The 24,752-nt window shown below is 33.5% G+C and overlaps 2 protein-coding genes across 2 annotated transcripts; both read right to left on the bottom strand.

Moving 5' to 3' along the window:
- Positions 1-3,322: 3,322 nt before the first annotated feature.
- Positions 3,323-10,693, bottom strand: LOC110721428 (transducin beta-like protein 2). Its single transcript, XM_021900571.1, has 10 exons — positions 10,310-10,693; positions 10,104-10,209; positions 8,869-8,929; positions 8,457-8,752; positions 7,301-7,440; positions 6,339-6,413; positions 5,805-5,895; positions 5,205-5,408; positions 3,710-3,754; positions 3,323-3,580 (listed from the first exon to the last, which is right to left on the bottom strand). Exons 1-10 carry the CDS (start codon positions 10,520-10,522, stop codon positions 3,495-3,497), a joined length of 1,317 nt encoding a protein of 438 aa, XP_021756263.1. The 5' UTR covers positions 10,523-10,693; the 3' UTR covers positions 3,323-3,494.
- Positions 10,694-11,704: 1,011 nt separating this feature from the next.
- Positions 11,705-23,931, bottom strand: LOC110721429 (protein transport Sec1a-like). The gene is made up of 21 exons (XM_021900572.1): positions 23,236-23,931; positions 22,156-22,208; positions 21,226-21,307; positions 20,366-20,444; positions 19,062-19,112; positions 18,861-18,957; positions 18,735-18,767; positions 18,087-18,215; positions 16,850-17,032; positions 16,692-16,775; positions 16,508-16,606; positions 16,348-16,424; positions 15,628-15,724; positions 15,021-15,146; positions 14,823-14,918; positions 14,592-14,711; positions 14,405-14,485; positions 13,433-13,632; positions 13,224-13,314; positions 13,047-13,136; positions 11,705-12,208 (listed from the first exon to the last, which is right to left on the bottom strand). The coding sequence occupies exons 1-21, from the start codon at positions 23,321-23,323 to the stop codon at positions 12,155-12,157; spliced, it is 2,010 nt and encodes a 669-aa protein (XP_021756264.1). The 5' UTR covers positions 23,324-23,931; the 3' UTR covers positions 11,705-12,154.
- Positions 23,932-24,752: the final 821 nt, after the last annotated feature.

Here is a 24,752-nt window from a genome sequence, read left to right on the forward strand (position 1 = left end):
ACTAAACCCTAATTTTTTTGTTTAGTAATTAATAATTGATAAACTGTATAGGTGTAGTTGTTGTAATTGTTAAATAGGGTTTAATTGTTATGTTGTTGCACGCTTAAATTATTCATTTGCTGATTATTTATTAGTTTGGCCCTCTTGTTTTGTCACTTTGTGTATTAACTTGTTAATAACTGTAGTTTCACATGTTGTCATGGATTGAATAAATACCGTTAATCTGGCTTTTTGAATATGGGTTAAGTATCAAATGTGGGTAATTTTATTTTAGAAATTAGAATGCTTTTATTTTATTTTATTTTATTTAATAAGATTTCTACAACACTAATTGAGTTATATCAAAGTAAACTAATGGAAGTTGTTGATAGTTTTAACTGTATGAAATGATAATTAATTAATTAATGTTTCTAGAGTTAGTTAGAATAAGAGATGTCAAATAATCTAATTCAAAAGTCCAAGGCAATGTGAAATGATTGGATTTTAGATAAAACTCTAATTATTTTAGATTTTGAGCCCCTAGTATTAATTAATTTCGTTGTGTTGTAATCTTATCATTTATGGAGTAGATTTTGGTCAAAGTTTCGACTGCAACTTACAACCTATAATTATAAATATTATTAATGCTATTTGGATTACTGCATGTAAAAACCTTAATATACGTACTGCATGTAAATGACTATTAGAATTAACTTTTAATTGTTTTAACTTTGCTCAAATTGTTCAGAAAAGTACTATGAATTGTGTTATGATATGATTTATCTATGTTACTTTGACACCCCATTTACCTCAAAATTCGCATGTCATACGTTAATTTGTCCGATACAACACATCACTTGGATACTACTCCGTACATATTTAACTAATTAAAATCTTCAACTTTTTTCTATAAAAATGTCAAATCCCAGACTTTGACAATTGACACCCATATTCGAGTAAAATTTTAATTCATATTTATGTAATATAGTATTTTGTGATATATTCTCTTTTTTTAATTAATAATACCTGTCAATTCAGGTTTCTATTTATGGCGTGGCCTCCAAAATCCCAACAGGCACCTCCACGTCTACATTGCAGGATTACAATGACTATATGTCGTCTTTTTTTTTTTGGAAATTTGCCAAGAATAATACCACCTTTCAGCCATCTTCCAATAATAGAACCACCTTTGATTTATCTCAAAATAACACGACCTTTGACACCAATCTTCAAAGAATGGAACAAAAAACCGGCAACCTGATTTGTAAGTTACATTGGACACGTGTCACATTGTGATTAGCTATATTTTCTTTTTTCTTTTTTCATTTTAACATTTTCTTTAATAATAATGATTTTAATCTTTTTTTTTTTTAAAAAAAGAACTAAAATTAATAATAAAAAAAATCCTCTCCCCTTGCCGTTTAGGCCTCCTACCGGCGAAATTCAAGATTGGTGATCCTTTAGACATTGCCCCACCTTAGGACTAACAAACCGTCGGCGAGCCTCAAGACCCTGCCCCAAAAACCGTCGAACCTCAAGGCAAACCTAGAACCCATACCTCAGATTGCGGGTGGTTTGTAGGTGTTAGGGAATAGGTTAGGTGGGTTTTAGTTGGTTGTGAGTTATTTTCGAGGGACGCCAAGTGGTTTGCAGGGGCTACTGGTGTGGTTTCGGTAGTGTTGGGGGAGTTTTGGGGCTTATATTGATGGTTTCAGGCATGATCGAGGTGGGAGGCTGCCGGAATTTCGGGGGCATGTTAGGGAAGTGGGGACAGAATTGGGGGTGGGGAGGTGGTCGGTCGACCGAAAATGGGAATAGGCGTTTGGCCACTAGTGGATTCCGGTGGAGGGTAGGTGGTTTGGTGGGGAGGGGCTGGATTTGAGTTTTTTGTTTAAGGATTTTATTTTATTTTTTAAATTTTAAGTTTTTGTTTAAAAAAATTATTAAATTTTTTTTGACTAATAAAAAACCGTTGGAATAGGTTACCAACCGGTTATGTTCCGTTTTTGGCATATCTATGTCAAGGTCGTATTATTTTGAGATAAATTAAAGGTGGTTCCATTTTTAGAAGATGGCCGAAAGGTGGTATTATTCTTGGAAAATTTTCCTTTTTTTTTTTAAATATGTGAATTAATAATTTAATTATTATAAATTGTTAATTACATATTATTAATTGATAATCAGGTTGGTTGGGCTCATTATCTGAAATCAGTGAAAAAGATCAAGAAAGATCGCTAACATCAATTCATCAGCATGGGCTGCTGCTCAACCACGAGTCCAAGAACAAAAAAATGACAGCCTCGAAAATTTCATCTTCCACAGGTAAGAAATTTAAGATTTATAGACTCCCTAAAACATACATTGAATATTAGAGTACATTATTACAACCTACAATAGAAACATTACTATGATATATATTCATCTTAAGGTAGAAGTATCTATACAATATCTATACCAAGTTGAAACCGAATTATATCGAAAAGTATAATATATGTGTAATAACAAATTCGTGAAATAATTATGATTTAACAAATTATACAAAATCGATTATGTTAATTTCAGTTAACTTGATTTTAAGTTTTTTGCATTCTAATTTATATTACGATAAAAAAAAAGTTTATAATTTATATTATTTTTTTACTACTTTAAAATATTAGTTAAGTCTATTATTTATACTAACTTTTTACCATTATAAAATGTTAGTTTCAAGATATTTTTTTTCATTTTTTAATTTTTGTTTGAAAACATTTTTGTATGTTTATATTTTAAATTCGCTTATCTCTCTTCGGTGTTGAACTATTCACCTGTACTTATTGCCGTATACAAGCAAACATCTAGTGCACTTTCGCTATCGTCAATATTTTTGATTCTATAAGTTAATGAGCATCACTCTGTTTTATCCCTATGAGTACTTGTTAGAATTATCTAAAAACATAATTTTTAAATTGTTGATAATTAAAGATATCATTAGTCAAAGTTGTATATTGACAAATAAACTGGACAATTAAATAAAAATAAAATAATACTATTTTTTAAGTTCTCTGATGCTTTGGTTCATTTCAGTAGATACAAACGATTCTTAAAAGTTCAGCTCACCTTATATTTGCACGATTTTTATTATTAATTCATAATAATATGAATCTAATAAAATTCAATTTGATAATGTTTTTTTCTTATATATAAACAATTAGACATGGTCAAAATTTTAAAGGTAAAACTTAAGAAAAACAAGGTAATAATAAGAAAATCTTATAAAATCCCACATTTCTATCGTATACAAAGTTAATATATTTTAAATACATGATTAGTAAGTGAGTCGAATTTTCAAAAACAGAGATAGTAATTAAGTTGAACAATGTAACTCATATTAAAGCCCAACAACTAATTACAATAACAATTGTTATAATACTGTTTGATCAATTGTTATAATACTTTGTAAACTACAAAATCGCAGAATTTTTGAAGAAACGGCAGTGATGCTTTTCCAGCCATCAACGCCATACCATGTGACTTATTCATGATGAAGAAATAAAAGGTGCCAACCATAATTTAACTTTCTTGTCAACTCCAGATGACCCCAAAATGAAGGATTTAGAATTCCCTGAAAAAAGAGGAAAGAAGGGAATTAATTCCAAGAACCAAACATCATCCTCAACATAACTAACACAGTTACCCACTCCCGTAATCGTTGGAATGGAGTTAAAAAAAGAATTCAAATTATGAAATTTACCAACAGGAAGGGCCTTAGGTGCCCAAGTAATCCATGTAATGTCACCTGCATGCAAGATTCTCATAAATTAAGTTCATAAAGGCGCGCAATCAAAACGATGAAATAAAACTTGACCATGTGATCACTGGACACTCAAACACAGATAAGAAAAGGAAAAGAAAACTAGAGAGTGGAGACACAACAAGTAGGATGGATTAGGGAAGTGGGCAAGGAATATAATTAAAAATGACTACGGACAAAAAACATAGATTGCCGGTACCTACATTGAAGAAAGTAAATAACAAAAGTATATTTTACACTGCCATGGCGCCACCATACTTTTTAACTCCAACAAGACCATGGCAATGCGTAAAGTAGAACACTAGAATATATTAATAACATCACCCTCGAGCAGAATACAATAGCAGCAATTTGCACAAGTGGCTTATCAGAATACAATACGCAATAGCAGCAATTTGCACAAGAGATACTAGCGTTAAGAAATATACATGAACAAGGGGGGCAATGGGACATCCAACTTGTAATACATGAGCATTAATATCCTCAGCCAGCGAGACTATGAGAATGGGAAGGGATATATATTTTTCCAAATGTAAATCTAATAAGATTGTCAATGAATATCTCAAGAGACAAGTGAAGAGAGTTGCATATGGCTTATGGACAAGAAAAAGAGCACAAGGGTAAGTAGCTTGAGAAGTGCTATAGTCATTCGTCCAAGGATATTTCTACCTTGTATACAAATTATTTAAGAATGCTATGCAAAGATACATATCATTTTGCTACTAATTAGCTAAAATATTTGTCACACAATACAGCTATAAAATGAACATAGAGTAATCCTAAATCCCTACATGTAGCACAAAAGCATATATGAGGAACAAGAGCTGAAAACCTTAGAATTATCTATTACATCATCTAAAAGTGAACTAACCAAGCAAAAAATGAGTCAATGGAGCAAGGGCAAGTGGACAAGCAAAACAAGAAATTGATGGCTACACATAGAAAAAGGAATGGGGAAAAGGCAAGTAAAACAAGGAATTCACGTCCTTAAATAATGAGTCAATAAGGATAGCCGAGTCATCTTCCAGGAACATCCAGTGGGTACACTGCAGCAGAATCTCTTAACTTTTGATGGAATCCCAATCAAACTTTATAATGAATTATTTTAGAGACTAGGTTCAGAAGTCCCAAAATCAAAATAGACGATGGAAGAGTAGCAAGATGGCTTTCATTATTCCAAAAGTAATGATGATCTAAAATAACAAGGAACATATAGTAAGCATTCATTTGAGCAGCAAAAGAAACTTGTAGGTTAATGTAGACTTGGAAGTTGGAATATATGACCATATAAAATATTGTCTACTTAAATCGCTTTTTAAAGACGTGAACATCAACAGTCCTATAATATACGAAGTAAATTTCATATTTCAATGAAAGAGATTCTCATGCTTTACTTTTGCGTAACCTGCATCTCTTCCCTGAAGAAAGGACTTACCGTCATGAGCATTCTCAGCAATATCCAAAACCTTTCCAGTCTCAGAACATAGCCATTGCAACGTAGAACCATGAGTAGCAGCAAGTATCTTTCCATCAGGAGATAAACTAAGATGAACATAATGCAAAGTTGCTCCTTTTGAATCATGAAGAGGAATTGGAAATCCTCTTAGAATCTTGGGGTCCTCATCCATATGATAGCGAACTGCAATAACAGATAAAATATTATTGAGTCCAATGAAAACAAGTATAGCAGGAGTATAAAATAAAAATTAAATCAAACATCTATTCTTATATTCTTGCCTCAAAAATAAGTTCCATCCATGACACTAAATATTATCATTCACAAACTTTGAATTACTTTACACAATACACATCACATATTCATGTTTCTTTATTTTCATGTCCACATAAACTAAATTAAATTCACTGTTAATATGAAATGGCACATTGGAATGTAGTGGTCTAGTGGATAACTTGTTCCAGCTCATTACTAAGCAAAAAGGGACAATTCTCAGATGAATTAAAGTAAATGGTTTTACTAGTGAAGTAGTGATTAAATATGCTATCTTTATGATTCGGAGAAAAGGAAAACACATACCATTAATATTCCATACTTTTAAGGTGCCATCCTTGGATGCAGTTATAATTTGATCTGAATTTGCTGTAAAGCATAGGCAGGTTACTGCACTCTGTGAACATAAAAGATGTAAGAAAGTAAGCAAAAGGACACAGTTGTTTCATGTATGAAATACAACAAATGATTGCTATACTTTATTAAAAACAAAAAAAGTTACTCCCAATAACCAATGATTGCTAATGAGAATTGCATAAGCAAATAAAAAGATTTAGCCAATACATGCAATACATGGTTCATGACATATACGGGACTATATCTCCAAAGCCAAAATCAACAGAAAGTAATTTTAACAGATGAAACTTGGACACTTTAAGCACCATGAATTACTGAATAATAATATCTACACAATGGACTCATGTGTAATTTCCCAAAAATATGCATGTAATTAGAAAATATCCAACTAAATTGGCCCAGTCAACTTTAATGCAAAGGATATACAATATAATCAGTAAAGTCATGTAAACAATGAGTATGAAAGCAAAGATGATGAGTAACCTTGTGTCCCTTGAGTTGCATAGCCTTGTTAACCTCCTTAACAAAACCATCCTTTGAGTAAATAATTTCCCAAATCTGCAAAAAAAATTCGAATAGATCCTCAGACAAAAACCTCGGATAGTGGAGCTTGAGATCAGGCAGATTAGACCAGAAACTAAATAATGCCAAAGTGCAATAAAAGTAAGCAAAATAAATAGCACCATAATAGAAGGAAAAAAAAAGGGTGCAATTTTAACATTGAAAATGTACTATGAACCCCCCATATTTCTTTTGCATAATGCAATTGCAATATAAGATCAATGAATTAAATTTTAAAATAAAGAAAATGATGTACAAAACAAGTGAATTAGTGCCAAGCTGCCAACTGGCTATACATAAACATATACGTGTTAGTGCCTGTAGAGAACACATATATTTATTCTTTTTTAAATATTGTTTAACAAAACACCATCACATTTGCATTAGCAGTCGTGGCTTTGTGTTACAAAATTACAACATGCTTCACGGCCATCCCGGTGTGATAGACACGTTGCAAAGATTAACTTTATTAACGTGAAGGTTATAAAACAATTCTTTAATTTTAGCTTAAAAAAACCTTTTGCATCATAGAAATAAGAGGTATACAATACATCTCTTGATCTATAGTCACTAAAAAACGAGTATAATATTTCTTATATGTAAATTTGATTGTGTCAATACGCTAAATGTTCTTTAAAAGGGTTATGATGGCTAATTTAGTAGGGCAACGGTCTATAATAAATGTTGAGTGCATTTAAAACACAGATAACAGAACAACCTAATTTTAATTCAATACTTATATAGCAGAAAGTAAGCAAGACAAACTGCTGCTGATGACCCTATGAAGGGAAACATAAAAATGCATTAACCTACAAATGCTAGTACAATGATAATTATCAATGGAAGTCGTATAATGCTATTATGCATATTAATAAACCACACACCTTCACATCAGCAGTAAATGCTGCAGCTGCCATAAAACGTCCATTTGGTGATAATGAAGCCATGTGGTTTTTAAGTTGATTAGTATCAACTGTTCCCAATAGCTTTCCGGATTTTCCATGCCAAAGCTTAATCTCAGTTGCTGAAAACATGCATTGAGGAGGAGTTAGTATCTCTATAACAGAGAAATTCAATGAAAAACAAATAGAATTTATTCCCAAGACAATCAGAGGGAGAGGGACCAAGATGAAGACCAGCTCTAACCATAACCTTGATAAACAGAAAAATTGCAGAAGATGAAGAAAAGAGAAGTAGAGAGATAAGGAGAATTCAGTAATTAATAAGAGTTAAAGCACAAACTTCTAGACACTTCAGCTAATCAAACCAATTTGACCCTAATTACATTACAGAGAGAGAGAGAGCTTCCTAGTTTTTCAACATGTTCCTAACATCAATATACAAAAAAAAAAAAAAAAAAAAAAGAGAGGCAGAAGAAGAAGAAAGGATAATAATTTTTTCCTAATTACAACATTATTTTAAATCTTTTAAACGCTGGACTTTCTGTTCTTCTTAACAAAATTCTAGTGTGGGACTGACAGTTCTCAAATTTGACACACAGACTTAAACCATATAATGAACACTAATCTTGGACTAGTGGCACAATCACATCACAAGGTTTATCAATGAGATTAAATCATTAAATCTGTAAAAGAGCAGCAATGTATCTCTTATAAATAAAGTTAAGAGAGCTAGAGAAATTTAAGAGGTTTTAATTTGTTGCACTTGCTTGCATTACTATCTTAACAACAACTAAACCAAAGCCTTATTCCCAAAAGGATGGGTTGGCAAGAATCATATCCACATCTCTCCATATTGAGATATCCATAGATTTTATAAAGATTTATAATTTTATAACACACAATACTATCATAGCTTGTCATGTTTCTAAATTTATTAATTCTTATCATCAAAAAAGTTTATACGGCATACCTCATTGAACAACCTCTCAACTAGTCTAGACAGGGTACTTAGGAATAAGACATCTTTACCTCCACACACCTCATTATATGAATAGTAATAAAAGCAATAGTATTTTTTATCAATAATCAGGACACGTGATGATATGGTTAAATTATAACATCATCATCAGATATATACCTTCGGAGCAGGAAGCTATAACAGTGCTTCCATCAGCACTGCCATATCTTGCATTAGCCCCAAAAATATTCAATATTGCATTTTTGTCATGGATTTTGTGATGTTCCCATTTGATTTCAGGAAGAGGAAGCTTCGCTTGTTGTTTACTTTCACTCGAAGGTTTAGCATGCTCTTCTGCGTACATATAAATTGACGATCCCAAAAGATTTTGAGTAGCTACTACGATTGATGAATCATCCTCTAAGAAAGCAACAGCTGTTGGATGGTTTCCAGCTGGCATATTAATACGCAAGAATCTGCATGAAAAAAAAAATATATAAATAAATAAATAAAAATTATTACCAACTTCAAGCCCCCGCAATAATCTTTATAGCAACCATCTGGGGATAAAAAATAATTTATGGACACATACTTGAAACTTTTATTTGAAATATCATCCAGCCTAAAAACTCGGACCACACCATCTGCACAGGCTGCAGAAGAACAAACAAAAATCAAACATTGCAAAAACTGAGTTATTTTCTTTTATAAACTTGGTAAGATCACAGCCATTGCACGCAAGTGGAACACTCAATTCTTACTCTACTAGTCATATGAATAGGGAAAATTGGGAATAACCATGAGATGATAGATGGAATTTGAAAATGACGACAATTTAAGATGACTTTCCAAATCCTAGTTTTAGGCTTATTTAAATAAGAGTGGAATTGAGCATAATCCATTCCAAATTATCCCCAAACAGCTCAAATGAGCCAAATTCAGCATTTGAAATGAAATGTTGATTCCCTAACAGGACATAATAGAATTGTAGGTATGTTATTATGCTTAATATTGGCAAATTAAACGAATACTTAAGGAGAGGAACTGTCTAGAAACACTAGAAAAACTATATGTGAAGATTAATGAAGGTTAATTCACAAAGAGGGAAACTAAGCAGGGCTAACTAAAAGAAGTTAAGAGTACGGGGAAAATAAAAGAGTAAGCAATACTATCTGAGGACAGATTTGAAGAGTAAAGACAGTGGCAGTTGATTAATCATGGTCTACTTTCCTTTTTCTAGTGATGAAACTTGAATTGCAAACAACAAATAAGGGCACAGCCATATACTTAAAATAAGGGTTAATAGGGAAAGAAGCGTCATTCCACAGCCTTAAGGAGCATTACATGGGCACTACAACCCAATTGAATTCTATAATCCCGAAGCTGAATCAGTATCTAATTAAGCTGAATCAGTATCTAAGTAAGCTTAATGAAATGTCAAACAAATAGAAAACATAATCAACAATCTCAATGCTTGTAGATATTAGAATTCCTTCCATCTCTAAGTATAATTGTACAGCAAAAAGGACAAACTTTCAGCAAATTGTTTTCATGCACAAAGTATGAATATATGTTCCTAAAATTTCTTTACATCATCAATTTGCATTATCATTATCCAAACACATTATTCATCAACAATAAAACTGCAATTTGTATCCAATGCTACTAAAACTGCACAATATCCAAACCGCAATTCACAACTATTCGAGTTCAATGCAATCCATTATCCAACAGATGAAACTCCCGAGAAAAACATCAAGCAAATCAAAGTAAAAACCAAAATCATTCGAGAGATAAAAAAATTAAAGTTTAAGAATCAATTATAACCTGTGACCAAATTTTTTCCGTCTGATGAAAAAGACAGACCACCAACCGAATCACCATGACCTTTCAACGTGTTCAAATCCAATGGATGATGCTTCTTGTTTTGCTCCTGCACAAATTCAATCACATTTCTGAATCAAACAACATACAATCAAACTAAGGCAAAATCAAACAACACAAAAATAAAATCAAAATAACCTAGAAATTACCTTATCAGAAGCATGAGAATGATGCTTAAATTGAGATTTTTTGGAAGCAGTAGGTTTCGAAGGCTTCTTAGAAATCGCATCATTAACAGGCTCGCCTTTCGCAAGTGATTCAACTTCGGATTTCTGCTTCCTGAAATAATTTCCGAAGATGAGAAACGAGATGATTGCTCCGAGAATCAATGATAGGAGTATGACCGGGAGTAAGGGATCCATATTTCCCGGCGATATTTTGTCGGCAAAGGTAGAAGATCGCCGGAGAAAAACCCTAGTTCGCCGGGATGTTTGAGTGTTGGTATTTGAAGGTCGGAGAAAATGATAAAAATGGCGGTGAGTTCGTCGATTTAAGCGTTACACTGGTATGGTGTCGTGAGAGTGATTAGTAAATGTCTAATTTGGTAAATAAGTACTCCCTTCGTAAATAACTTGATTACCACGTGGCGTTGCTTTTCTAGAGTTTCCACATGGTGCTTGTTGATTGGCTGTTAAAGAACACATATTACCACGTTTGCAATTTTTTTGGTGAATCAAATGAAAGTTTTAGGTAAAACAAGAAGGAAAAAAAACTTCACTACTCCGTTACTCTTTATCAACGTAAAATTAAGTAAACTACGATAAGTAAACCATGAAATTTTAATTTTCAAATAAGGTAAGTTACTCAACTCAGGTCATATAATAAAATGACCTGAAATTTTTTCTGGATTGTCTTAATGATGATAAGCTTATCTAATTAATCAACCCTATTAGTTTCTCAATAGTAATACCTAATTGTGACTTCACATCCATGTTTTATTCATGTTTAACAATTAAGGATTTACACTTTTGGATTAAGTGAATGTAAAGGGAGGAGTTATGTGCGTAAGACTCGTCTACATACGGATTACAACATTTGACTCAACCGGCAATAGACCTTGCTAAGATCACCATTTAGCGCTATTGACAACCCCTCATAATTGCAAGGAACTCCGTTTGGTGTTGGTACACCACTATAGTTCATACTCCCTCAATCCCTTTTTGTTTGCACCATGGACCAACTTTATGTGAGAACTTTTTGAGTCAAATGGTGCAAAAAAAAGGGATGAAGGGAGTAGTCTTGTACTACTTCTGTCTTTTATTTAAGTGTTCTAGATTGACTTTTGCACTATTCGCATACACAACTTTGACCAATGTGTTTGCTTTATACATATCTTAAGGTGAATTCCCCCATCATCTCTACAGGCAAGCTTGGTGTGTCAATATTGAATTGTGTGTCTGAAAGTTTATTCTACTTGATGCTTTTGATATATTTGAAATAATACAGTACATATTTGCTGTTGGATTGGGTGTGCTGTTAGTGAACTGATTTACTGTTGTGATAACAACTTAACACCATAAAGTTTATAGATAAATAGACATGCTTTAAAAATACCAGTTAAATACACAGCTGCAAAAATGTTTTGATCTCTGGCACTCTTAATTAAGTGATCCTGAGAGACAGATTTTTGATGATGTAATATTGTAATACTGTTTTACAACACTTTTCTAATAAAGTTGCCTACTATTTCCTTACAATGAATGTTAGTGTAGTTCTTTAACATCACTAGTATGTTGATTTTTTCTAATACCTGATGTACTTTACTTCCACTAAAATGGAAGAGAGAATATTAGAAAGAATTAACATCCTTAGTCTCTACCTGTGCTAATCTGAAAATCAGCCTCTACAGTGTTGATGCAGCAGCTATTATGCTGTAAGAACTGCTTTTTACAGTTGCTGGAGGAAAGCAGCAGAACAAAATGGCTACAATATATTGATGATCATTCATAACATAAGCATCTTTGTCGCTTCTTGAAACTGCTGAAGGAAGGTGCTCAAATTCTAAGGCCGTCTAGAGAGAGACCTTTTCCTGTGAATTGCTTGAGCTTCTGCAGGGAAAAAAAAAAAAAAAAAGAAACATAAGCTACTGAAAATGATTTGAAAAAAAAAAAAAAACAAATCAATGTGTGATTAGTGAGACTGCAGCTGTTGAATTTTGCATGTCTTGAAAGCTTAATGCAACATCAATTTAGGAAGTTTTTTTTAATGAGGGAGGAGAGTTCTTCAGAGAACCAAGATGGCTGTATTTAAACATTTATAATCAACAGATTAGCGAGAGCATTAACAAGTAACAATGGCAAAGCAATGAAGAAACTGTAAAGGGTCGAACAGAAGGGAGACAATTGCTCAAACAAATACTCCATCATCCAAAACAATTAAATTTTCTCAAATCCTTGTAATTAAGACATGATTTCTCTACAATAAAGCCTCTTATTATTGGACCATTCCCATTACCCTCAATCTCCCCACAATCTGAAGTAAAAGTAAGATCTTTTACCAGACATCTCAATATCTCAAAGAAGTATTTCAAAATTATAGCCTGACGGGGGAAGTATATAAGGATAACATGAGGCTTTTGAATTGGAGATTTACAAACTTGAATTATGAAACTTTTAATAAGATACTAAAAACATAAAAGGTCTTTCACATGGTAGATTTTACATTGGTTAAATTGGGTAGAGACAAACATTTGGGAGGAGGTGGGGGGTGGGGGTGGGGGGAACAAGCATTACCATAAAGGCATAAATACTTGCATGTTCCCTATAGACTGGGCTGTCAAAGTATTTAAAATTCAGGATAAACCAAGGGAAGCTCAAGAGAGTCTTCTTAAATAACATACATCAATATTATGCATGTGTCCAAAAGATAGATGCAAGTGATATGTACCGTAATATATTTTGGAGGATCATCTATACTCGTTGCACCAAGTACAATTTCCCTCCTAAGTTTTGTAGTGAGTTTGTAACAAGTTCGTATCTGAGTAAAATGTGATAAAAGATCTTCAGGAAATGAATCAAGTCCAACGATTACAATGTACCAGAAGCAAGAAGCCAAGAATTTTACCTCAGATCTAGTAGCTCCTCCAAGGATAAATATGAAAATACGTGATCCCATCATCTTAAAATCATTGGGCGAATTTCTCAATACCGAGTCACTGAAAGGACCAAAAAATTTACAGAAATTAAGACTACAATCAATAAAATCTGATTGCTTCTATCTCTCATGGTCCTAAGCTAAAAATAGAGCTTGTAGAATGATGAAAACTGCAGTACCCGCTTCCATCTTCAGAACTATGAGGGCGAGCCCATGTTGCAGTTCGTCTTGACCTCATCGAACGTGGACCAGTTGTCGTGGTTGTGCTGGCAGAAACACTCTGAGTTTGATTGCGTTCTCTGTTGATTGGAGTTGGCTCATTAATGTATTGATAATCATTCTTTGACAACTCACCTTTGTGCACATTCTCTAGGAGTTCCTGGAAAATTTCAAAAAGTTCTTTAATTTTCTCAAGGTTCCTGAAGAATAATGAAGAGGAGTTCTTTTATCCAACTTTGTAAGCATAAATTGCTACATGATTCAAACATATGAGGTTCAACCCATAAAATAGAGTATTTGTTTAATGCATTTATCTTTAGTATGCATGAAATGCAATGACGAAGATTGTGGTTAATAAGCTTTTTATTACAGTAGTCAGACTCAAGTACAAGTGCTGAACTACAGTATAAACCCTGGTGTCAAACTAAGTCATCACAGTGAAACATTTGCATATCATTGGTCCCAAAATATCTTATGGTGTATTATCATGCGTGGATATTGAGCGTTCATCTGAGTGTGTGAGTGTGTGTGTGTGAGAGAGAGAGAGAGTGTGTAACAAAGCTTTGATGAATTACAACAGACCAAAGAGCAGATAGATGGAAAATCAAAGCACTATATGGTCTGCATCCAATATAGTCAGGTTGATGCCATAGTTTTGTTCAGAAGTAGATGATCAATTTGCTATGGAAGAGATGATTAAAAGGGATCAATTCCCAAAGAAACATATCCAACATACTCCTATTCCATATTTCCATTTGATAAGCATTTACTGTCAAGAAGGTATTAAAAGTGGCACATTCAAGCTACTTGATGAAAAAAAAGTAAAATGAATTTGACAAAAGTGTGCTTTAAAATTTGATTAATTTAAAATTTGACAAAAGTAAAATGAATTTGACAAAAGTGTGCTTTAAAAAAAAAAGTAAATAAACTACCTCTAGAATAGGATAAAATTTGGATAATGCCCAAGTTTCCTCCTCTGAATTGGTTCTATCTTTTCTAGCAGCAATTTTCTTCTGGTGATGGATAGATAAGGAAAAAGAAAGAACAGTTAACATAGATAGAACCAACGCAAGTCAGTTGAATAATTCTTGTAAGAAGTCAAAATTCCACTCATATTACCCTCTGACCATCAAATGTTAGAGAGAAACTTCCACTTGTTTTCTTCTTAATGATTGATGATCCAGCAAGCAGTCTCATATTTTTTACAGCCTTCACATCCTCTGCCGACAACTTGGCTAACTGCAACAAAGCAAATAATGTTTATTAATTGTCATTATTTTTATCATTGCTTATATAAAAGCAACTATATAAGAAGCAACTGGTATGATGCAATTGGAGTTCTCCTCCTACCTGCATTATCTTTGAGGCCTTGTCTCCTTCAAATTTATCAGGGTGCACGCATGCATAAATCATCAACAACCGCAGTTTATTCTCAGAAGAAGCATCCTGGATAAAGTGAAAGCATCAAAAAAGGAAAAGGTTATACAAGAACTATATACGCCATTTGTTATGCAGATTCTACTATTCAAGCACAGGTGCATATAAAACCTGATGTGCCCTTAAAAAGGTGATGATCTCCTTCGTTCCTGCATCTCCAAAGACTATATCCTGTTCCAGCTGCCCAAGTTCTCGAAGCCCCATATCTCTTATAATTTGATTTATTTTTCCAGCAATCTGCACCAAAAATAACATCAGTTAGAAGCACACAAACTCTAGTAGATCATTATGCATAACACTGGGAGTTCTCCTGCTGTATCTATACGTTCTCAATCAGCTATGAAATACTGACAACTTTTGCACCATGACTACTAGAATCTCTTTTCTAGCAACTAGAAAGTATAAATTTTCATTTCTAATTGGGTTATGCACAATCCACAAGTAATGAAATGCTCAATCTTAGATTCATGTGAATAATTAATAACTTTGTTGAAATAGCTTAAGCTTCACAAAGTCCTTAATTGTCTACAAGGCCTACTATACCTTTCAAGCATAAATCAAATCACTGTATTAATCTTGCATCTTGACTGAAGGGGTCTACTGTTGCATTGATTAGATAGTTACCATTTCTGTGATTGACGTTTAAAACTTTGGAGTAAACAGTTTTCTAGAGAGTAATTCAGCTTTGAACACACTAGGCTTGCAATTTAAAACTAACCTCAACATGCAAAGAAAGTTTCTCCATTTGTTCAGTGTACTGTGGCAAAGCTTGAACCATCTTTTGCAAATCTCGTGTAGAAAGCTCTGCTCCATCTCTACATAAAGTCAATAATCTATGTGAATTCTTGATGAAATTTAACAGCAGTGACTTGTTCAAATTCAAGATTTTGAAAGACAATAAATCATGACGTGGATTATAAACCTCAATCTATAGGACATAAGACGAAGTAATAAAGGTGCACCAGAAAAAGGCCAAGCAAAATAAAAAGTGTTGTACTTTCTCAACCATGAATATCAGCAGACATTGCAGTAGTTGAGCCAAGATACATGTTTTGGGCACTCAAGTAAAACAGATAAATGCATACAATAAATTTTTTTCCAGTCATGTCCTCTTTATTTTTGGTGAGTTCTTGGATGACAGCTTAGCCAATCAACCAAAAATTGATTGGCAAAAACCATTATGGATGAGTGCTTTTCTTTTCGCTTTTTTGGTGGGTATTTATAAATTTATATCACGAACACATAAGCATTAATTTACTTACAAAAACTCAAACTCAACACACACCAAAAGAAATAGCACCAAGTAACCGAACATGATGAAGGTTATGCTCCAATAGCAGATAATAACCATAAAACAAGAAGATAAGTTTGCAGATCATTTAACAGTATGTAAGAGAATACTCCAAGAGCAACAAGGCATCAACAATATTTAAATAACCTTGAGGCTTGACTCAGTGTTGCAGCTTTGTTCTTTGATGCGAAGTTGGTCATTTTGTCATGCAGCCGTTCACTAGCCTGGGATATTAAATGGTTAATTAAACTGTCCTGAGATTTAACAACTCAATTTGGTAAACAAAATGTCAGTCCAGGAAACGTACTTCTGCAATATGCAAATGGCGGATTTCTAGCCATACAGGATCACTGTCTACCAAAAGAACTTCCTTTTTCTCAGGCTGACCAGTTGTTTTGTTAGTAACCTATGACAAAGCATAAATTAAGTTCACCATGAAACTTGCAAAAAATAACATAAAATAATATGAAGTAAGGAACTATAAGACAAACCTCAAGCACCAATTTGTCCCCTTCCATTTCCAGCAAGTCATGACACATGGCATCATACGTCCACTCATGTATCACTGGAGCAATCTGCATGTAAAAATTTCAAATGCTAAGTAACAAATATTAGAGCATGCAACAAGATATACAGTGAGAGCTCTAACCTGATCAACACCTCTGTCCAGGATAAGTAACTCGCATGTTTCTTTTTGGGGAAAATTGGGAATTGTGGATTTATATAACTTCAGACGGTCCCAAACTGCTGAAGCAAGCTTTGAGGGTATTAATTCATGTGAAGATGCTGTATCAGGATCCTTTGCAGTTTGAAACCGTACATAGGGGAGCTCCTACAAAAATACATATTTAGTTCCTAACTGCATTATGTCAATCAGGAAACAATAATAGATATTAAATCTGATTCCATAACATGATGAGAAGTTATATAATTGACTACACACCAGGAGTTACTAATTAGATGAAGATATGATAAATGATCCTTTAAAGTAAAAATGGAGGTCACCAAATTTATTCTCTAAACACCGAATTATAAAAAATACAATCATTGCAAAAATATTATGCCACTCATTCAACTACATTATATTGCCAAATTCGATTTGCGAGGAACAGGAACTGAAACACTTAGAGAAATAAATTTCATTGGTATCCGGTAAGTAAAGACTGTCTGTCTTGTGCACTTAAGTTCATCCTTGTCTTGCATGATGCAATACATACTTATGTTGCTCAGACTCATGCATCAAACTCGCAGGAAGTATCCAACAGAGATGAGAAACATTTCCATAATTCCTATACTGTAATTACGCTCAAGTATCTTTATCTATTATCTTTCAAAAAAAAAAAGTATCTTTATATATTAAAGGTATCTGATGCATGTCGACACGGGTACTGTCAGATGATTAGTGTATAAGAGTAACAGTAATGTCTATGGTTAGTCTATACTCTGTAGCCTCTAATATCCAGGTTATTTCTTTCCAAGAAGTTTTCAGATACAAAGCCCTGGTAAGAACTTGTCATAAATTAAATCTGCTTCACATCATGTTTGTCGCCTGGTCGGATCTTTATTAGTTTTTCAATCATCTACCAAAAAAATATATAAACATCTGGATAAGAAACTAACAGCTGATAAACTAAGTCTTGACGTTGTGATTTAATCTTAAGGCTCAACTAGTTCCTAAAATCCAGTCAATGAGTTCATCAAGGTATTATAGAAAACACATATTTCACTTGTAAATAGGGATATACATGAAACAGATCTAAAGCCTTCAAATAATTTAGATAGCAAATAACTAATTGAGATTTGCACCAAAGCTTCCAATGATACTGTTCAACTTGGAAAAGAGGAATGCATGAAGAAAACATGAGGCATACCCCGTTAACATGTACCTTTAATGAAGCAAAGACAGTTGCAATGCGGACTGCTAATGAATTCATACAAGCATCAAATTTCCGGGTATTTTGCGAATTTTCTCCAATAAAATCCTCCAAAGCTGAATCATGTTCAGTAACAAACACCTGTATCAATAGCATCTGGATGAATAAAAAAAACTCTCTGGCATTAACATTGCAGAGGCAAGCAAAAAGACAGCAAGATGTTTAAAGGTAAGATGACATTAAAACATTAACCTGAATAAATGTCAGATAGATAAATTGAAAAGAAGGTTAACAAAATCATATATCGTCACAAACATTACATTCCTCCTCCCCACCCCTGCCACCCAGCCCCCTCCAATTGGCTAAGTGTTGGTCGACTTAAAATTTGTTTAGCATGCAATAATACAAAGGAAGTTTTCCAAGTATTTAATGATTGATACATGGAGCCTATGTAACTCAGATCTTCAATAGTGTCGAGCTCGTTAAAAGTATCTCACATAAACACATAAAGTTTCTTCTGTTTTCTTATATATTTCAAGGACCACCGCCAAGTATCCTTATGTATATAGAGAGTCAGATGTCTGTCAAACATTATTATGGCAAGAAAATTGTAGTGTCGGGACTCAGGAGTAGCAGAGCATGAAAGATATTCATTTTTACCTGGCTATCCACCGGGAAGAATTCCAAATTCATCTGCAACATGAATGAAGGAGTAAAAGACCATTAATGAATGATTGAATGACACTCAGATTGTTTTAATACATGAGTTAAAAAAACGCCCCTTACCTCTCTTAAAGCACCTATACGGGGTACCACGCTCATATCGCTCTTGATGTGATTAACTAATTCCTTCGGAACAGGTTGGCAGAAAAATACAAATGCCCTGGGACCGGAAACAAATGACAAAAACAAGCAGTTCAGGAGAAACAGACAGCAAATGACTTTCGAAAATCCAAGTATTTTAGGCATACTGGAAGATTTACATACTTCTTGTACAGAGGTTCTCTTCCTGACATGTCAGACAAGAACATGACTATGCTGCAACAAAACAAGGAAAAAAAATTTAGGCATATAGCAAGCAGAAATACCTTAAAAAGATGTCTAGCAGCACGTGAGGAAGTCCAGAATAAAACTTCGGACAATGCAGATTTTTTTTAAAAGGAAACTTGTAATTGTTACGATTATTATTATGCTAATTGTGATAATAACCAGTATATTATTAATAATAATACAGTTATACGCATCTTAATACCTTTAAGGACACCTCTAGCCTTGTTATTTGATATTGAACTTCAGAATACAGCAGACATTTTCATTTCTCACTTTACCAAAAGTATTTATATTCCTTAACAGATATTTGTAAGGGAAAGGTAATCAGGGAATGATAAAGTTAATGCCTACATGAAAATTGACGAGTTTTTGGATCAATTTAATATCTCTCCCATAAAAAAAATAACTACAATTAACCTAAAATCTCTAAGATACTAGCATCCCTGCCCATTCAAAGAGACTAATAAAAGTCTGCATGGTCTGCTGCATAAAAAAAAGGCTTGAGAGCATAAACAGCCTTGATGAAGTTTCACTAGACAGGTTGCCCAAGAAAAGGGTGAAGTTTTGAATTTTGATAACGTCCACTTCCAAGTTCCAAATATCTAGCACCAGATAGACAAACTCTCTTTACAGTTCATGGAATCCCGGCCCATCACATAAAGCAACATGAAAATAGTAAGTCTGGCAAATTCTTTGCCCCCAAGCCATTAGGAAATCTGAAAGACAAGATCCCAAAGCCTTTGGCAACCACTTGACCACCACATATCTTGAAATGTAATCTATAGCACTTTCTTTGCAATCTTCTAAAAAAGTAGGTTGCTCACAGAATTGACTTTTATGTGATTGAAAAAGGCAAACTCCACAAAGCAAACTCCCCAAATTATTTTGGTTCTAGGGAGTTTCTTCTTTTAGTAAATTTCCAAGAATTCATCATTACATTGTCTCCGCAGACGCTATTCCATGTAGCCTAATGGGAGATCACTTAGAAAAGTCAGAAAGTCGGGATTCTTTCCAAGAAAATTCTGATCAGATACAAAATTAATTATGCTTCAAGGAAAACACGATCAAGAGGCAGTTGAGCAACAAAATTGACCTAATTATATAACAGCACTTACAATTGCAGGTAGAAAGCATATTTTTAATCAGTATTTGGAAGGGGGGGGGGTGCTTTTGGAAGTCTAAATAGTAACTGAGTATTCGAGATATGTTGGTGTTCCAAAAATGAATAGAGAAAAGCTTACTTTTCCTTTGTCGGCTGAATGAAATAAATAGCATCCAGAGAGGGAAGAGGCTGCCTTCTTCTGAATAGATCTTCTACCACTGCAGACAGAACAGTCATTAGAGCAATATAAACTACTGTAAGCTGAAGTCACAGATACAGCTTAATTAATTGACAGTGGCTGAGCATGAGCATTTGCACAATATATTTGCCCCCAAATTATGCAATAAGAGTTACCATACGAAGCTGTCATATACTTATGAGCTTGTGTGATAGCCAAAAACAAAAGAACAGAAAATTTCTTTAATATATTCAGAATTTCAATCAATTCAATGTTGACTGTCTTCAAACACCAAGATATGTCACATTGGTAAGCATATAGGTAAGATTTGTGCTTGGTCAAAATGCATTGGAGAAGTGTTAGTATAAGAAATAAAATGGATAAGAGAGATACATTCTGCACTGCTGATTTAGCTTGGAGAACAGGCAAGACTTATGCCAATCCTATGCAATATATTTATTTGGTAATCCAGAATTTAGTTTTTGAACATCTTCAGTCACTAGTTCAATATATATTTTGAACTAAAAAGACTAGTTCTGGAACAAATCCAAATAATGAAAAGTCAAACGTCACCGACTATAGATGCTCAAATCATATTCAGTGAACAGAAATTGACCAGAAGTGAAGGAAAAAATGAAATAAGATGTAGTAACAATTAGATTAGAAGTCAGAAAACCTGAGATGAAAAAAGAACCATATACTCTCTACATATGCACTTGAATTGCAATATACTATCTATTTAAGTTCTCAAAAAAAACTTTGGAAAGCATATTCGGCATCATTATCCCTGGATTATATGCAGTAAAACAAAAGAAGCTTACATGAAATCCCCTGATCAGTGATATCAGCCATCTTGCATGACGATGACATAACCTTGACAGTGACTTTGTCCATGATCAATACCTATATTAAAAAAAAAAAAAAGGCATCATAGATAAAAGGGCTTCAATAGTTGCACGAAAGTATTTGTTAATCCACAGAGAATCAGAACAGCTATAACAAAAACTCCCCCTGTCCTGAATTGACTGTCCCAGATGAAAAATCAATGTTTCTAAATTTTGACTAATAATTAATCATAATCTATGTTAATCATTCAGTTTTTCTTTAAAAATAGTCTTTGTATATCTTAGCTATTAGACTATGCATGATACTAATGGATTAAAACAACCTAAATGTGCACAAAAGGTCAATTCAAACTGTTAATTCAGGGCAGAAAAGTAATGAGGAAAAACACAGTATACTATGATATACTGCTTGTAAAGAAGTAAAATCCTCCCAGGCTCAAAGTTCAGGGGACAGAGGCAATATAGACGGTCAAATTTAATCATAAACATTTGCCTTTGCTTGATTGCGACTCAGACAAATTCTGATCCTCAATTTCTTCAATGCATGATAGCATCTTATAGTGTGTCCTTACTTGTAGCTTATTGCTAAATAAAAAGACAGCAGGTCTAGAGCCTAGAAGGCGTTCTTTCTGTTCTTGAATCTTTCCAAGTAACAAAGAATATATACTAACAGAAATTTACAAAAATACGAGTATATGATTTCCATGAAGCATGATGATTAATTGTTCTTAGCTCTTTGCTCTCTTTTCTTTTCAAACATAAATCCCTTGGTGTCTTCTGAGTAGATAACTTTTCAAAAGAAGCTAAAAAGATATTGGAACTTTTACCCCCTTGGCATAATCCATATTGAAACTAATATATAAAACGTATTACAGAGAAAAATCAAGCAAACTGGATTAAACAAACCTTCCATGATTTTGATTCACTGGAAGTTGATTGAAGCATCTCGTATAATAACCCTGAAATCATCCAATGTAGAGTCATGAATCTACAACTAACTATGTTTAAATAGCATAGTTCAGTTAACTACTTTAAAGAATTAGTAGTTCAACTGGCATAGTGTCACAAGGACATGAGGTCAAATCCTTACGATAAACACAGAAGTTTGGGATACAATTTATAAATTTAAGGATGTTTCGAGTAATGATTTAAATTTAAAAGACTTGAGACATGTTGAACACTTGAAGGTGTACATATATGAACTGATATCATCAAGTTCAACCTAGCACTTATACCTTAAAGGCTTAAAACATGGCTTAATTCCTTTATCAGCTTAATCGCAATGACTCACATTCTGGACAAATCTATCATGACAAGTAGACTTAATGTAACATGAGTTTCGCAATAGCTAGCTGCCCATTTTTCTTTATTCTGTGACAATTGCACAAACAAGCTATATTCCCTAATTAACCATAACTTTCAAGTGAAATGGCAAGCAAATAATCCTAATACACACATAAATCATGTGTGCTAAGCGTGCTTGGACAAAAATACGGTTAAAAAAAGTATAAGCACCAATTGCACCACATAAAGTGCAACTAGCCACCTAGGTGCACCCAATGGTATTTTTTTACTCATTTGGTAAATTTTGCTCAATTTAAAATCACTGAGCAAAAATATATGGAGTACTCCGGTGCAAATGAGCCATAAGGGCATTACAATTACAAATTGGGAAAGGATTTGAACCTGCGACCAATTGTTAGTATTATACACAGGCCCTTAGTCTTAACCATTAGACGTGACAAATCAAAACATTGGCAAATGATACACATTACACAATTTAGGTCGTAAATCGCAGATAAATTGAAGCATATTCACTCAGCAAAATTAAAACAATGCTACGCGTAACAATTTCACATGAAATTCAAGATTATATTCACCAAGTGCTGGAAAAATTAAGCAATCAAGCTCAAAACAAAATGACCAAAATCGATTTACTAAAAACAAATGATCACAAATAGGTAAATTGAGAAGAGGAAAACGCACGGTCACGGCTTATCATGCGGAAATTCTTATAATCACCGGCTCCTTTTTGGGCGCGAACGGCGGCGAAGTCAAATTCCGACGCCGACATTGTTGAAAAATTCGGCGAAGGTTTTGTGTTAGGAAGAATGGGTAACAATGGCGGAATTTTTAGGAGAGAGAAAAAAAAGAGAGAGAGAGAAATGAGGAGAAACGAGAAATAAGGCGGGGTGTTAGAGAGGTAGTTATTTTTGTGCGGGACATTCTTTGTTTTTGTTTTTGTCTTTCTTCTTTCTTCGTTTAGTCGTTGACGACGTGTTGAGCAGTTTTTCGCTACTCCTTTGATTTCTTTATTTTGTTTGACCTCTAATCAATTAATGTGTTGTATTGGGCCTATATGATGGAATGTCCGTGGGTTTGAGGATTGGGAAACGTGTGTCAATGGATCGGATTGGATTGAGGGAATGTAACATGTTCAATTATTTATGTGATTATATCTTTTCAGTTCGTCCTGTGTGAGGTTGGTTATATCATGTGGCCGATTGTAAGTGAAAAAAGTAACTTCATTAACATTGTATGGGTAACCCCTATAACACTCACCAAATAACCCCTATAACACTTATCGAGTAACCCTTATAACACCCCTATAAACTAATGAAGTAACTCCTATAAAACTGCCCGAGTAACCCCTATAACACTAACGAAGTAACCCTTATTATGATTGGACACACAGTGTGGCCAGCTACATATAAAAATATGTGATACTTTTTTTATGGTTTAATTGTATTTGTCTATTGTCAAGAAAAATTAGAGTAAAATGTAATGTATTAAATATAGATACAAAGAACTGGGGTATGCTTTTATTACAATGCGGTTTATGAAGCTAGGGGTCTTAATTAATACAATAGGTGAGGCTGATAATGTAAATGCATTATATTAATGTTGCAAATTGGTTTAGGGTTGGAATCTATTTGACTCAGCTTATTTTGTTTAAACTTATTTTATCTGTACACGTTTGAAATTATATAAAGTACCTGTCAAAAAAAAAAAAAACGTAGTATGTATATATATACAAAGTAAGGATACATTTGAACTTAGTCTAAGCTTATTTTTTCTAAATTTTTTTAATATTATTTTAACGTATAAGGGGCTTAAATTGAATAATAGAACTATAATCTTTGAGAAATAATCTTTATCATCACTGGTATTAGGATCCTGGCAAAACAAAATCATAACGAACTTATTAGTACATACTCCAATATCTTTTTCATGCGTCAAGATATGATTGTTATTGTATGTTCGTACGTAAATGATAAACAGTACATCTTAGTAAAATCATGATTGTACTATTGAAAAGTGGAGGCTTATTTAAGAAATGTCTTTCATACATAGTATAAGTTGTAAGCCACATATGAAATTCAATATCAATTCGAGTAAACTACTTAAACATTGAAATTTTTGCATAGATGATTCATTGGCTTGAAGAATGAAGCAAATTGTAACTGACAAGGACCCCTTTGCTCAGCATAGGGTGCTAATCG

Source organism: Chenopodium quinoa, unplaced genomic scaffold (assembly GCF_001683475.1).
Source record: "Chenopodium quinoa cultivar QQ74 unplaced genomic scaffold, ASM168347v1, whole genome shotgun sequence".
NCBI classification, from domain to species: Eukaryota; Viridiplantae; Streptophyta; class Magnoliopsida; order Caryophyllales; family Amaranthaceae; genus Chenopodium; species Chenopodium quinoa.

Coding starts and splice junctions, on each gene's coding strand:
- LOC110721429 (XM_021900572.1), bottom strand. CDS start 23,323: ATGTCGGCGTCGGAATTTGACTTCGCCGCCGTTCGCGCCCAAAAAGGA. Junction 19,113..20,365: donor ATTCAGCCGACAAAGGAAAA/GTAAGCTTTTCT, acceptor GTTTTGTTGCAG/CATAGTCATGTTCTTGTCTG. Junction 15,147..15,627: donor AACTTTCTTTGCATGTTGAG/GTTAGTTTTAAA, acceptor TTTTTGGTGCAG/ATTGCTGGAAAAATAAATCA.
- LOC110721428 (XM_021900571.1), bottom strand. CDS start 10,522: ATGGATCCCTTACTCCCGGTCATACTCCTATCATTGATTCTCGGAGCA. Junction 6,414..7,300: donor CATTTACTGCTGATGTGAAG/GTGTGTGGTTTA, acceptor TTTTTTTTGCAG/ATTTGGGAAATTATTTACTC. Junction 3,581..3,709: donor ACCTAAGGCCCTTCCTGTTG/GTAAATTTCATA, acceptor CTCTTTTTTCAG/GGAATTCTAAATCCTTCATT.